This window comes from Xenopus laevis, chromosome 7L, assembly GCF_017654675.1.
Source record: "Xenopus laevis strain J_2021 chromosome 7L, Xenopus_laevis_v10.1, whole genome shotgun sequence".
Lineage (NCBI taxonomy): Eukaryota > Metazoa > Chordata > Amphibia > Anura > Pipidae > Xenopus > Xenopus laevis.
Genome location: NC_054383.1, coordinates 132449230 through 132463933, shown reverse-complemented (window position 1 = coordinate 132463933; position 14704 = coordinate 132449230). Strand labels below are relative to the sequence as shown.

General features: G+C 40.0%; 1 protein-coding gene across 1 annotated transcript; it reads right to left on the bottom strand.

Moving 5' to 3' along the window:
• Nucleotides 1-7846: 7846 nt before the first annotated feature.
• On the bottom strand, nt 7847-14414 carry LOC108695966 (serine protease inhibitor swm-1). Its single transcript, XM_018224911.2, has 5 exons — nt 14345-14414; nt 13219-13311; nt 13082-13127; nt 10019-10063; nt 7847-8297 (listed from the first exon to the last, which is right to left on the bottom strand). Exons 1-5 carry the CDS (start codon nt 14390-14392, stop codon nt 7951-7953), a joined length of 579 nt encoding a protein of 192 aa, XP_018080400.2. The 5' UTR covers nt 14393-14414; the 3' UTR covers nt 7847-7950.
• Nucleotides 14415-14704: the final 290 nt, after the last annotated feature.

Genomic DNA, 14704 nt, shown 5'->3' with positions numbered 1-14704 from the left:
CTCTCACTGTAACAAACCCCTTCCCAATATTTAGCTGGAACCTCCTTTCTTCTAATCAGAATGGGTGACCTTGTGTCAGCTGGAAAGACCAAAGACCTACTGGTAAATAAAGCATTAGAGAGATTATTATATGATCCCCTTATATATTTATACATAGTTATCACATCACCCCTTAAGCATCTCTTTTCCAGTGTGAACATCCCCAATTTGGCCAGTCTTTCCTCATAGCTAAGATTTTCCCTTTACCAGCTTAGTTGCCCTTCTCTGTACCCTCTCTAATACAATAATGTCCTGTTTGAGTGATGGAGACCAAAACTGTACGGCATATTCTAGATGGGGCCTTACAAGTGCTCTATACAGTGGAAGAATGATTGCTTCCTGCCGTGAATACAGTAGCTGCCTATTGAAAGGTCAATGAGGATATTAACACTTTTACCCAACCGAATGTCACTCCATTTTTATGAACTACAACATCTCAGCATACACACTATCAAGGGTTAAAGAATGCTGGGAACTGTAGTCGAGGAACACTAGGGTTTAGTCTTGACACAAAATTGTTGGATAAAACAATTTTATATGGGTCTTTCCACGACATTTTTATTGGGTTAAAGTCAGGACTTTGACTTGGCCATTCCAGAACATTCACTTTATTCTTCTTTAACTATTCTTTGGTAGAATGACTTGTGTTTTTAGGATTGTTGTCTTGCTACATGACCTCTTGAGAATCTCTTGTCTCTTGAGATTCAGTTCGCAGACAGATGTCTTGACATTTTCCTTTAGAATCCTTTGGTATAGTTCAGATTTCATTGTTCCAGCAATGATGGAAAGCCATCCAGGCCCATATGCAGCAAAACAGGCCCAAACCAGAACACTCCCACCATCATATTTCACAAATGTGATATGGTGAAATGAAGTGTTTTCCTTTTTCCAAATGTAACGCTCCTCATTTAAGCCGAAGGGTACTTTTTTGACTTAACCCGTCCATAAAACATTCTCCTTCTGGTTTGTCCACATGATCTTTAGCAAATTGTAGATAGTCAGCAATATTTTGGGAGGGGCAGTGACTTTCTACTTGCTACCTGGATTCATGAACATCAACATTCACCAATGTTAGACAGGCCTTCAGTTGCTTCTAAGTTGCCCTAAACTCTCGGACGCCATGTAGTTGGAGTTATATTTCAAGGTTGACCACTTCTGGGTAGGGTAACAACGGTCTTTCATTTCCTCCATTTGTACACAATCTGTTTGACTGTTAAAGGAGAAGGAAAGTCTGTTTGCACTTGGGGGTGCCAAATGTTAGGCACCCCTAAGCAATTGTATTGACTTATCTGAAACCCACGAAATGCTGACCTTTAACTAAATAGTTGGCTATTTCGTTTACTACGCATGCGTCTGCCCGGGGAAATTAGAAGAAAGACGAAGCCGGAAGAAGTTCTTGCTAGAAAAACCCCCGGGCCGGTGCAGTTTTCTGCTGATAGGAGCACCGGACCGGGTTTCAGGTAAGTCAATACAATCACTTGGGGGTGCCTAACATTTGGCACCCCCAAGTGCAAACAGACTTTCCTTCTCCTTTGATTGGCGGAGTCCAAACGCTTTAGAGATAGTCTTGTGACCATAAACATTTCTATGGGCATCAACAACTCTTTTTCTGAGGTCCTCAGACACCTCCTTTGTTCGAGCCATGATACATATCCACAAATGTGTTGTATGTGTGATCAAGTTTTACTGGATCCCTGTTGTTAAAATAAAACAAGGCTCACACCTGTGAGTCATCCCGTTGACTAAAAACACCAGACTCTGATTTCACCTTAAAATAGTTGAAAGGTTGAACTTGATGGACGTGTGTCTTTTTTTTTCAACCTAATTTACTATGTTACCTTCAAATTATATAGTAATCCTAAGGATTCACATACTTTTGCCATATGTAGATTTGTTACTGGATAGTTTTTTCAATATCTATAAATGTAAAAATATAAAAAAAAATCATTTGTTTAACTAGCTTTTCTTCATCTCTTTTTAGGATGTGTTTGAAAATCAAATGATGATTTAGGTCGCATTCTTATAAAAAGCTATAAAAAACTTTAAAAGGTTCACAGACTTTCACATATAACTATAATATACATATATATATATATATATATATATATATATATATATATATATATATATATATATATATATATATATATATATATATATATATATATATATATATATATATATATATATATATATATAACTGTAATCTCAGCTTTTAATGCAGTGGCTTCAAACTGTGGACTTGGCCCCCTCATGCATACTTTCAGCAATAGTTGGGTGGGCTCAGCTTGATGGCCAGTTGGAAAAGCTATTTAAGTCAAAGCTATGTAAGTCATTCATTCGGGACACTATTCGCCTTTTTTAGCCTGTCACATAGGAAAAAACATTGATTAAAGGGATTCTGGCATGGGAAAACTTGTTTTTTTTCAAAACGCATCAGTTAATAGTGCTGCTCCAGCAGAATTCTGCACTGAAATCCATTTTTTAAAAGAGCAAACAGATTTTTTATATTGAAATCTGACATGGAGCTACACATGCTGTCAGTTTCCCAGGTTCCCTCAGTTGTGTGACTTGTGCTCTGATAAACTTCAGTCACGCTTTACTGCTATACTGCAAGTTGGAATGATATTACCCCTCCCTTTCCACACCAGCAGCCTAACAACAGAACAATGGGAAGGTAACAAGATTTCAGCTCCCTGGTAGATATGAGAATAGCACTCAATAGTAAAAATCCAAGTCCCACTGTGGCTCCTGCAGTTACATTGAGTAGGAGAAACAAGAGCTTATCTGAAAGCAGTTCCATTGTGAAGTGCTGGCTCTTTCTGAAAGCACATGACCAGTCAAAATGACCTTAGATGGCTGCCTACACACCAATGTTACAGTTAAAGAAAATACACTTGGTTCAGGAATAAAATTGTATATGGCAGAGTATTTGTTGCAGTGTAAACAGTTCACAATAGAAGTAAAAAATAAAAATTCAAGACAGTATCCCTTTAAATACCCCCATTGCAATCTGAACTGTGTATTAATTTAGGTGACCACAAAAAGTTGAAATGCACGTACTATCTGAAAAATGTGCTTGAGAAATGGCGAATGTGAAATACACAGTTTTATACATACTCTATTCATTTTGTGCCTCATTTTACACCATTGGTATGATGTTTGTTATTTTACACAGTTTGATAAATAGGCACCATTGTTTGTGTTGCAGCAGTTGTGGCACAATTAATCTAAAAAGCACCAATGTACTCACCCAAAATTTCATATTATGAAATGAATGAATCAGAACAAAAAAAAAATGCAGGAAGTTAGAAAATTGTTTACAGATATACAGGTCTTGCAATATTAATAGTATTCCTGTTTTTATAGAACTACAATTTATTTGTTTTTATACCAAGGTAAAAAACAACGGGTTATCCGACTTGCATAAAACTTCTGCTGGGTGTAATTACGACCACTGGTATGAGTTACAAGCACCCCTTTTGGGTAATATAAGAGTCTCATTGAGATTGTTATAATAAACGGTCACTGCTGAGAATTTCCTGGTTTAAAATTAGGGACAATAATTCTCTACAACAAATGTTATGAAAATTGGTTGCTGTCCCTGGAAATGAGAAATGGAAAGGAGATCCATTCTTGATGCAGGTGTTATTTCCAAGCAGATTCTTCATTCCCTTCTATTAGACAAGCCAATATATATTACCCAGTATGACATCACAGTAACAATTTACTGTTCCAATCACACCGGCAAAGGGATGTTCTGGGCTCAAAACCAACTCATAGTCATAGTTTTCCAACCATCCTGAGACTTGATGTAATTGCAACAGTTTTCTTCCATAGTCCTACCCCTGAGGGGCCCACAATTACACAGCAGTGACAACTCTACAGTTGACTTAAACTGCCCATAAACATACGATTATTGGTTAATGTATGGTGTTTGGGGGCCCTACCAAACATGACTATTCTTTATGTACTATAGATATCAGTCTGTTTGGGAATTGTGTAGGTTTGGAAAAATCATCTGCCTGTGAGCAGTGTAAGCCAGTGCAAGTAGGGCCAGTAGATCTGCAGCTCCTCTTCACGTTTTGTTATACCTATCATGCCCATCATGAACAATTCTATGAACAATCAAAAGCAAAATTAAAAGGCGGCCATACAATGTGTGGATCATCATATATTTCCTGTCTAGTTAGCCCAGGGGCTCATCATGCAGGGAATGGACCTGGTCAGCCTGTTTATGGCTCATAACCTGTACAGAGAGATCCCATAAAACTATGGCAGCATAGGTATTCCCTGTACTAAGCACAATTCAGCAGGAACAGTCCCTAAGTTTGCTCATAGTCTGTACAGAGAGATACCATAAAACTATGGCAGCATAGGTATTCCCCTGTACTAAGCACAATTCAGCAGGAACAGCCCCTAAGTTTGCTCATAGTCTATACAGAGAGATACCATACAACTATGGCAGCATAGGTATTCCCTGTACTAAGCACATTTCAGCAGGAACAGTCCCTAAGTTTGCTCATAGTGTGTACAGAGAGATACCATACAACTATGGCAGCATAGGTATTCCCTGTACTAAGCACATTTCAGCAGGAACAGTCCCTAAGTTTGCTCATAGTGTGTACAGAGAGATACCATAAAACTATGGCAGCATAGGTATTCCTCTGTACTAAGCACAATTCAGCAGGAACAGTGTGGTGTTTATACAAATGGCCTGTAGATGTCACTGTGCTCAAGACTTATATGTGGGCATAATTTCTATACAGCTTGTGGTGTTAGAGTTGCTTACTGTTGTGTAATGGCTGCATGAGCCTGCTAATAAAGCACTGTTTTACTCTACTCATCCTTGGCTACAAAGTCATAACAAATTGACGATGAGATGTCTCTTCTACCTCTGCAGCAGCCTGCAGCTTTCTTCCAAACCCTGGTGAGCCTACCATACCTTTTACTGCTTGGATCCATATGTATGAAAATTACATTATTGCTGCTGACCAAGGAGAGATTTCTGCTGCTAGAAAGTGTGCTTTACTTATTCACTGCCTGGGAGCAGAGGGACAGAGTATATTCTATACATTACCATTACCTGATGAGACTTATGAAACTGCTCTTACTGCTATAAAGAACTTTTTCTTGCCAAGAGTAAATGTTGCTGTTGAAAGATATAAATTCCACCAACTTTGACAGCGTAATGGCGAATCCACAGAACAATTTGTAGCAGCTTTGAGAGATCTGGTTGTTACCTGTGAGTTTGGGAATCTAACAGATGAAATGCTAAGAGACCAAATAGTGGAGAAAACAAACTCACCTCACATTAGAAAGAGACTGCTCCTAGAGCAGGATTTAACCCTTGCAAAGGCTATTACAGTTGCTAGCCAAATTGAAACAGCAGTGTCAGAGAAAACTCTCAGTCAGGGAACTGCTGGGAATGTACAGACTGTGAATTCAGCACTGTGGCCTAATAATGTCACAGGCAAAATACAGTGTTAAGGAAAGGGATTCACTGCAAAACCATGCAGCAAATACAAATAAAAATACTGCTTTCACTGTGGTTCAACACAACACACTGCAAATTATGCTACATGTTCTGCAAAAGCTGTACAATGCAGCAAATGCAAAAAGGTAGGGCATTTTGCTAAGATCTGCCGTAGTTCTGCTAAAGATATTCATGAAGTCACTACTACAAATCAAATGTTACACTATTCAGTGTGGATAAAGCAGTGTCAGTGTCAGTACTGCTTCTGCTGACAAGGGACACTCCATTAACCTGATGCTTGATACAGGTTCAGCTGTTTCTATACTACCAAAGGATATTTTCTTAAAATTCTTTGCAAAAGATCCACTTGTTGAACCTGCCCTGAGACTGGTCAGTTACTTAAAGGATCCCTGTGCTTGGTTGCTTGCCAGTGACTGTACAATTTGAATCAAATACTGCAAAATGTGACTTTTACATTGTGAAAAAGGGAACTGCTATACTTGGAAGGGATCTCTTTGCTGCATTAAACCTACAATTAGTTGATGGTCTCATTACTACAGCACCAGTGCCTGCCACACAGCCAGTGTCTAAAATTTCACCACAAAGCAACACTTCATTGGGCTGTGCATAGAACTTTGTACACAAAGTTAAGTTGAGACCAGATGTAAAACCAGTACCATTCCCTGATTCGACATGGGAAAAACTTGCTATTGATATTGTCCCTCCTTTTACAGATGCTCCCATAGACTGTAGATTTGCTATAACCTTCATAGACTATTACAGTAAATGGCCAGAAATTGCATTTGTTTCTCATACAACATCAGCTACAGTAATAACATTTCTGTCTACAGTCTTCAGCAGAGAAGGTAATCCAAAGGAGTTAATATTAGACAACGGACCATTTCTGAGAGAGAGAAATATTGTGCATAGGAAATCTTCAGTGTATTACCCACAAGCAAATGGAGAAATCCAGCGATTCAACAGAAGTCTAATAGAAACACTGCAGACAGCAAATCTTACTGGGAAATCTTGGAAATTATTTACAACAGAGTTCCTAAATAACTACAGAGTAACATGCCATGCAACAACCCAATCATCTCCAGCTGAATTATTAACATGGCAGACAGATGCATACTAAGTTACATGTTACAGACATCAAACTTCCACAAAATACGGTGCCTACAAAATCGTCTACTGCTGACATTGTGAAACGTCAACAAGCCAAATGCAAGGCTTATACTGACAGAAAATGTGGTGCCAGAGAAGTACACTTTCAGCCTGGATCTTTAGTCAGAATTAAAAAACCAGGAATACTGAAACAAGGACAATCTAAATTTACTACACCACTTGAAGTTAGACGCCAGCGAGGACCATACACATATGAACTGTCTGATGGACGCATATGGAATGCAAGTCGTCTTGCTCCTGTTAGATATGACTTTGGAGAAGCTCCATTTGATGAAGGACATTTTCCTACTCCTGATGTCAACTGCAATAGGCCTAAGAAAAGTGAACCTATAAGGGGTACGGAGAGAATCAGAAAACTACCTGCATGGACCAAGGACTTTGTGATGTTAAGAATGTATAATATTGTTTTAAAATGCATACTGTTTAATTGTTGCTGGTTATTATAGTTGTCCAAATGCTTTCCTACTATAGGGGGAATATGTGGTGTTTATACAAATGGCCTGTGATGTCACTGTGCGAAGATTTATACTGTGCATACTTTCTATACAGCTTGTGGTGTTAGAGTTGCTTACTGTTGTGTAATGGCTGCATGAGCCTGCTAATAAAGCACTGTTATACTCTACTCATCCTCGGCTACAAAAGCATAACAAACAATCCCCTAAGCTTGCTCATAGTCTGTACAGAGAGATCCCATAAAACTATGGCAGCATAGGTATTCCCTGTACTAAGCACAATTCAGCAGGAACAGTCCCTAAGTTTGCTTATAGTCTGTACAGAGAGATACCATAAAACTATGGCAGCATAGGTATTCCCTGTACTAAGCACAATTCAGCAGGAACAGTCCCTAAGTTTGCTCATAGTCTGTACAGAGATATACCATAAAACTATGGCAGCATAGGTATTCCCTGTACTAAGCACAATTCAGTAGGAACAGTCCCTAAGTTTGCTCATAGTCTGTACAGAGAGATCCCATAAAACTATGGCAGCATAGGTATTTCCCTGTACTAAGCACAATTCAAAAAAAATATTTCTCCCTACTTTATTGAAATAGAGAGGGTGATATAATATAGAAAATAAATAATTTCCTCCTTCTCCCCCTTCCTTTAGATCCACTTGTACAAGAACAATTCCAATTTCACTCAGTTATGAGACAAATCTTTTATTGTTACATGTCAACCCACCCGGCCATAGGATACATTCAGCAGGGTCCCACCCAAGTACAGATCATTGGGGTAACATTTATTGTTTTAAGGATTTGCAGGTAATGTTTTGGGGCACAGTGACGGAGGGATGCACCTCCCATTGTGCAAGACAAGTCCTGATTTGCACTTACACCCCGGGATACACATGAGATGGCACATCCTGGGCTCACAGGTAGGTGGGCAGTGACCACTGCAGGGAGTATAGACCTGCAGCCCTTTGCAGATGATACATTTATCTTCTGGGATACATTGAGAGTCGAGAGTCTGCTTTGCATATCCAGGTTTGCAGGCACAGCCGGGAACACACTTGTCCAAGCACTTGGCTTTGACCCCACAAAGTGTCAGACAAGGCTTGCATCTGTACCACCGCTGGTTAACTGGGCACAGCCGTTCTGTACAATGAGAGAAGAGAGATGTTTCTGGTACCAGGACAAACAAAAATGCTCTTCGGCTTTCCTTCAGAACTCGAATATTTACTATGCATAATAGTTCTACTATACTATTTATTTACACTACTGAATGGTAAACATAATATAAGAGAAAGCGGCCCCCATAGCTCCTGGGGGACCCAGTGTGGCTCATGCACCAAACAGCCCATTTCCTGAGGGTTCCTGAGCTGTGGAGCCCAGTCATTTCTAGTTGCACCCATAGCTACATGCACACGGGCCTATATTAAATCTGCCCCTTAGCTCACTGCCTACAAAACTGTGATTTCAGGGCCGGAACTAGGGGTAGGCAGAAGAGGCAGCTGCCTAGGGCGCAATGATTGGGGGGGGGGCACTGGGCAGCTACCTCTTCTGCCTACCCCTAGACCTAACCCACCTGGAACTCTGCTTGCCCTATGCGCCCCGCACATGCGCACTTGAGTGGCATTACTGCGCACGCAAACGTGAGCGGAGTTACTGCGCATGCATGCGGGAGTGGCTTTACTTCGCATGCAGGAGGGCGTGAGCTGGCTGGGCTGCCTAGGGCACCCGCCCTGCTTGGCCCGCCTCTGTGTGATTTACATCATGTCTTAAGCTCTACAGCTGGTACTCATGGGATTTCTGTTTGTTGATTTTGCAGTTATTCCCCTGCACTAATCACAGCAGGAACAGCCCCTAAATTTGCTCATAGTCTGTACAGAGAGATCCCATAAAACTATGGCAGCATAGGTATTCCCTGTACTAAGCACAATTCAGCAGGAACAGTCCCTAATTTTGCTCATAGTCTGTACAGAGAGATATAAAAATATGGTAGCATAGGTATTCCCTGTACTAAGCACAATTCAGCAGGAACAGTCCCTAAGTTTGCTCATAGTCTGTACAGAGAGATCCCATAAAACTATGGCAGCATAGGTATTCCCTGTACTAAGCACAATTCAGCAGGAACAGTCCCTAAGTTTGCTCATAGTCTGTACAGAGAGATCCCATAAAACTATGGCAGCATAGGTATTCCCTGTACTAAGCACAATTCAGCAGGAACAGTCCCTAACTTTGCTCATAGTCTGTATAGAGAGATATAAAACTATGGCAGCATAGGTATTCCCTGTACTAAGCACAATTCAGCAGGAACAGTCCCTTAAGTTTGCTCATAGCCTGACAGTGAAATTATTATTCAATGCACATAATTCATTCAGCAGGAACAGGCCTCCACATTGGCTCATAGCTTGTGAATAGAGATAAGACCATTCATGTAGTACTCAGTATAATATTGCATGGACAGCCCCTGTATTTAGATACAGTATAGCTGCAGCATAAAAACTGTAGATCTATGCCATTATTGATTCCCTCGCAATTCAGCAGGAACAGCCACAGGTGTATAGAGATATAGTAAACTCAAAATATTTACAGAGCTGCATTCAAGTAAAGGAACAGTTGTGGGCTCAGCCTGTATCGCAGGTGGTAACGACATTGCTGCCCTGCATCTGTTGCGCTCTGCACCTTGTGCCAGATTTTCAATTTAGTGGGAAGTGCAGAGGGTAACACTGTCCCTGCCACAAGTACTGAGTCACATGCTTTTGGGCCCTTTGGTGCTCTGACTTGTGGCCAAGAATATTATCCACTACAACATTCTAAAGTTCCAGTTTAATTTCCCCTTTAAATACATGTTTAAGGACATTCATTTCTCTTACCAGGAACTATATCATTCTGAGATATCACCAGTGTCGCTGTGAGCGCTGTACAAAAGGGAATGAAAAATACATGGCCATTATTATACGCATTTGTTTTAGCAAAACTCATGTCTAAATGTATTCTTCTTATCATTGATGCAACAACCCTTCCACCCCTAAAACCGCATACCAAATGCATTTGTTTTTGAGATGGGGGTCAGTGACCCCCATTTGAAAGCTGGAAAGAGTCAGAAGAAGAAGTCAAATCATTTTAAGAACTATAAAAACGAAAGAATGAAGCCCAATTCTATAGTAATTCTATTCTATTTACTGACATTCGAATTTCCTTATTTTCACGATTCGTAATTTTCCACTAAAATTTTTTTTTAATGTCTCTAAAACTCAAAAAAAAATATCGAGTTTTACTAAGGAGCAGATTTATCAAAGGTTGAGGTGAATTTTCTAAATGAAAAAAATACGTATTTCGAGCTATTTTTTGTGTACTTTGACTAGGAAATAGTCCAAATTCGAATCGAATTTGAAAAAGATTAAAAAATTAGAATATTTAAGTTTCTGATAAAAATTAAAAATTTGACTTCGAACATTTGTCAAAATTGTCATCTAAAACCTGCCAAATTGCTGTTTTAGCCTAGAACATATTTGGATTCAATTGGTAGACTTTGAAAAATCAAAGTTTTTTTGGAAAAAACTTAGAATCGAATTTGATTGAATGCGCTATTCCTTTGATTCGTGTGATTCGAATCTGGCCGAATACGTACTTATTTGATCAAAAAAATCAACTTAATTTCGGTTGGTCTTTTTGAATTCAAATTTCAAGTTTTTTTAATTCAAATTCGACCCTTGATAAATATGCCCCTTAATGTCTCTAAAATGAAAAAAAGTTTTACTAAGAGGCAGAATTTTCTAAATGAAAAAAAAATTGAATTTCGAGCTATTTTTTGTGTACTTCGACTAGGGAATAGTCCAAATTCAATTTGAATTCGAAAAAAAAGCTATAATTTGAATATTGAAATTTACACAATATACACTATTCCTTCAATTCGTGCGATTCAAATTTGGCCGAATATGGACCTATTTGATCGAAAACTGACCTATTCGACCAAAAAAATTTTGAATTAATTTCAGTTGGTCTTTTTGAATTCGAATTTCGAAGTTTTTTCAATTCGAAATTCGACCTTTGATAAATATGCCCCCTGAGTGTAAAATCCACAAAAACTCTATTAAGAACTAGGTCACAGAGGTTTTCAGATTTTTTTTGTCTGAAAAACTATTTTTATAGAGGTTTTTGAGAAATTATTTTTGGATCGCTCAGGCCATTTTTCTTTTAATAACTTTCGTGGCATTCATGGTTTTAAAGAAATAGAGTTTAATTGTGGTTTCAAAATGTTCTAATACCACTAAAATTCGATTGAGCCTCTAAATGTCAACGTGAAGATGAAACGCACTTCTAAATATAATCAATTAAAAATCCTGTACAAATTTTTGAAATAATCAAGTAAAATATAGTAATCTTTACTATCCCCATATCGGCATCTGTCTCTTCATAGAGCTCTGCGTCAGAGTTGGTTGGTTTGAAAGACAGTTTGCCTTTATTCATTGGTGTGAGTTCCCTATGCCTTGACATTATATTAGGACTAACTGCCTTTTAAAATAATAGTCTCTCACACAAAGGGGCAAATTCACTAAGATGCGAAGTTGCGCCAGGCGCAACTTCGCCGCGCTTCGCCGCACTTCGCCAGGCGTAGTTTCGCCAGCGCTTCGCAAATTCACTAAAATCCGAAGTTGCGCACAGGGGTAGCGTAAGGTTGCGGAGTTGCGCTAGCGTTGTTTCGCTATATAAAGCGAAGTTGCGCTAGCGAAGGCTAATTTGCATATGGCGCAAAATTCAAATTTCAATGGAGGAACATGTATCTGCACTACAAATGCCTAGAAAACCTTCAAATCTACAAATAAAAATTTTATTTTGCCCTACACATGTGCCCACTGTCTAGGTAAGTTGCCACGAGTCAGGAAATGTAGGAAATTTTCGATCTTTTTCAGCCTATCAGCCATCATGTAGAAAACACGCCAGCGTTTTTTGGGACTTAGAAAAATGTTTTACTTTTTTTTAAACAATCCCTATCTACTCTATTGCGCTTGCCTGGTCTGAGGTGGTGAAGGAAGTCTAGCGTAAAAGGTAGCGTTCACTGCGCAAGTTCACTGCGCAAGTTAGTGAATTTGCGTAGTTTCGTCGCTAGCGAAGATTTGCCTGGCGTAAGGTTGCGAAGTAACACTAGCGAAACTACGCCAGCGTTCGTTAGTGAATTTGCGCAGTAGCGAAAATGCCGAACGCTAGCGAATTAACGCTAGCGTTCGGCGCTTCGCGCCTTAGTGAATTTGCCCCAAAGGAGGAGGACAATGAAGAGTATTGATTTTAGCTATATATCTATATGTAGAAAATTCCATTTTTCCATTAGATAAAGTCTGTATTACATTTTTATTTTTATAATAGTTCCTCTTTAAAGGGGAAGTAAAACCTAGTCGGCGCAAACCCCCCACCCCCCCTCCCGTTTGTTGCCCACCCTCCCTCCTCCCCCCTGGCCTACCCGTCCCGCTGGGCAAATGCCCCTAACTTGTTACTTACCCCTCTGCGCAGGTCCAGTCCAGGGAGTTCACAGACGCCATCTTCTTCCACGCGATCTTCTTCCTGCTTTGAATGGCGTTTTGGCGCATGCACAGTAGGAGCATTTCGCCGGTACGGATCTACTGCGCATGCGCCAAAAGTCACGAAGCATGCTCAGTAGATCGTACCGGCGAAATGATCCTACTGCGCATGCGCCGGTCAAAGCAGGAAGAAGATGTCGTCTGTGAACTCCTGGACTGGACCTGCGCAGAAGGGTAAGTAACAAGTTAGGGGCATTTGACCAGCGGGACGGGTAGGCCAGGGGGGAGGAGGGAGGGCAACAAACGGGAGAGGGGGTGGGGGGTTTGCGCCGACTAGGTTTCCTTCCCCTTTAAGGTGATAATGTCATAAAAAAAGCTATTGAGTCATAATAAAGGTCACTTTTATCAGGATTTACTTACCAAGTCCCAAAAGCAGCGTTATTGGAGAGTTGCGCAGCATTTTGACCTATGAAAGGGGAAAAGGGAATATCAGAGCCGCTAATTAAAGAACACACTCACCCACTGTCTTGGCTCCTTGACTATAACGTCTCTCTTACCTGTCTCTTCAGTAGCAGTGATGCTGAAATGGTCTGTCTCTTTTTATCCTCAATCTGAAGAAGAGGTGGCGCCTCTTGTAGCAGGAATAAAATCTAATGAATATAATTAGGCAATTGTGAAATGATGCCATAATGTAATAAGGACGGTCTCTTTGCTCATTGCTGTTACTCAATCTGATCTTTATTAGTCACACAACGGCAGCTGGGGCTATTAAACTGGGCTGTAATGAAATTCATGAAACTGAAGCCAAAATACAATAGATATGTTGTTAAAAAATCCATGTACAGCAGGATAATAAAACATAGGACAGGAGTACTGAAACAGCAACATATGACTGTTAGATCACCTATAGAAGAAAGCTTCTAATATGTTTTATTGTTCTGGATCCCCACTTCTATAAAAAAATAATAATACATTTCTCAGAAAGAGGTAGGAATACCATTGTGACAGAGTTATGTCACTTAGATACATTTTTCTTTTTTTTGTTGTTGAGATATGTGTGGAGGACAGTACTTTCTTACTTTCTTTCTTCTCTGTCTTTTCTGTCTTCTCTCTTTCTTAATCTGTCTTTCATTACTTCTTGTGTCTGTCCTACGCCATTCTCAGCCTTGAAACATATTTTTTCTCCTGTGTTGAACATGGCAACAACAGGGTTAAAAAGCCATGTGAAAGCAGTCTGTTTTGCAGCTCTAGAAAGTTACAACATTTAAACATTAGTTTTTCCTCTTAGAAAAGCAACTTGCCACTAAAATATACCCTTTATATACGAGTTCAAACTTTAACATTTAGGGCTCTTACTCACTGGCGTTCTGACCTGCGCTCGCCTGCGTTCCGTTTTTTGGCGTTCAGCCGCAGGGGAGCGCAGGAATAGACGCATGTCATTATTTCAAATGGGGCTGTACTCACACAGGCGCGTGTAGGCGCCGAACGCAGGAAAAATGCAGCATGTTGCGTCTCAACCTGCGTTCGGCGCCTACACGCGCCTGAGTGAGTACAGCCCCATTTGAAATAATGACATGCGTCTATTCCTGCGCTCCCCTGCGGCTGAACACCGAAAAACGGAATGCAGGGGAGCGCAGGTCAGAACGCCAGTGAGTAAGAGCCCTTAAAGTTTAAAATACTTACCTGAGTATCCCAAGCTGATGAGTCTGCACAGGGTTTGGTGAAACACATGGGTGTAGCCTGATTGTTATCAGCTGTGCACAGACATTTCACAGCTTAGAATTCAAACTTTGTTTAAATGTGAGTTTCTTTTTACCTTTTTTATGTTGTAAACTATGAAGGCTAATATGTAAATGTACATGTAGAAATTGCAATTATTGTTAAAATTTAACATTTGTTTAATGTGAGATCATTCCTCCCAACTGTCCCTTTTTCGGAAGGGACAGTCCCGCTTTTGACTGCTCAACCCACAGTCCCTCATTTGTACTGGAAAGTCCCTCTTTTCTCTGCACTGAACAGCCAGAAAAAGAAACAAAGTTTCTC

Coding starts and splice junctions, on each gene's coding strand:
- LOC108695966 (XM_018224911.2), bottom strand. CDS start 14,392: ATGTGTTTCACCAAACCCTGTGCAGACTCATCAGCTTGGGATACTCAG. Junction 13,312..14,344: donor CATCAGCTTGGGATACTCAG/GTAAGTATTTTA, acceptor TATATTCATTAG/ATTTTATTCCTGCTACAAGA. Junction 10,064..13,081: donor AACGCTGCTTTTGGGACTTG/GTAAGTAAATCC, acceptor CCTTTTGTACAG/CGCTCACAGCGACACTGGTG.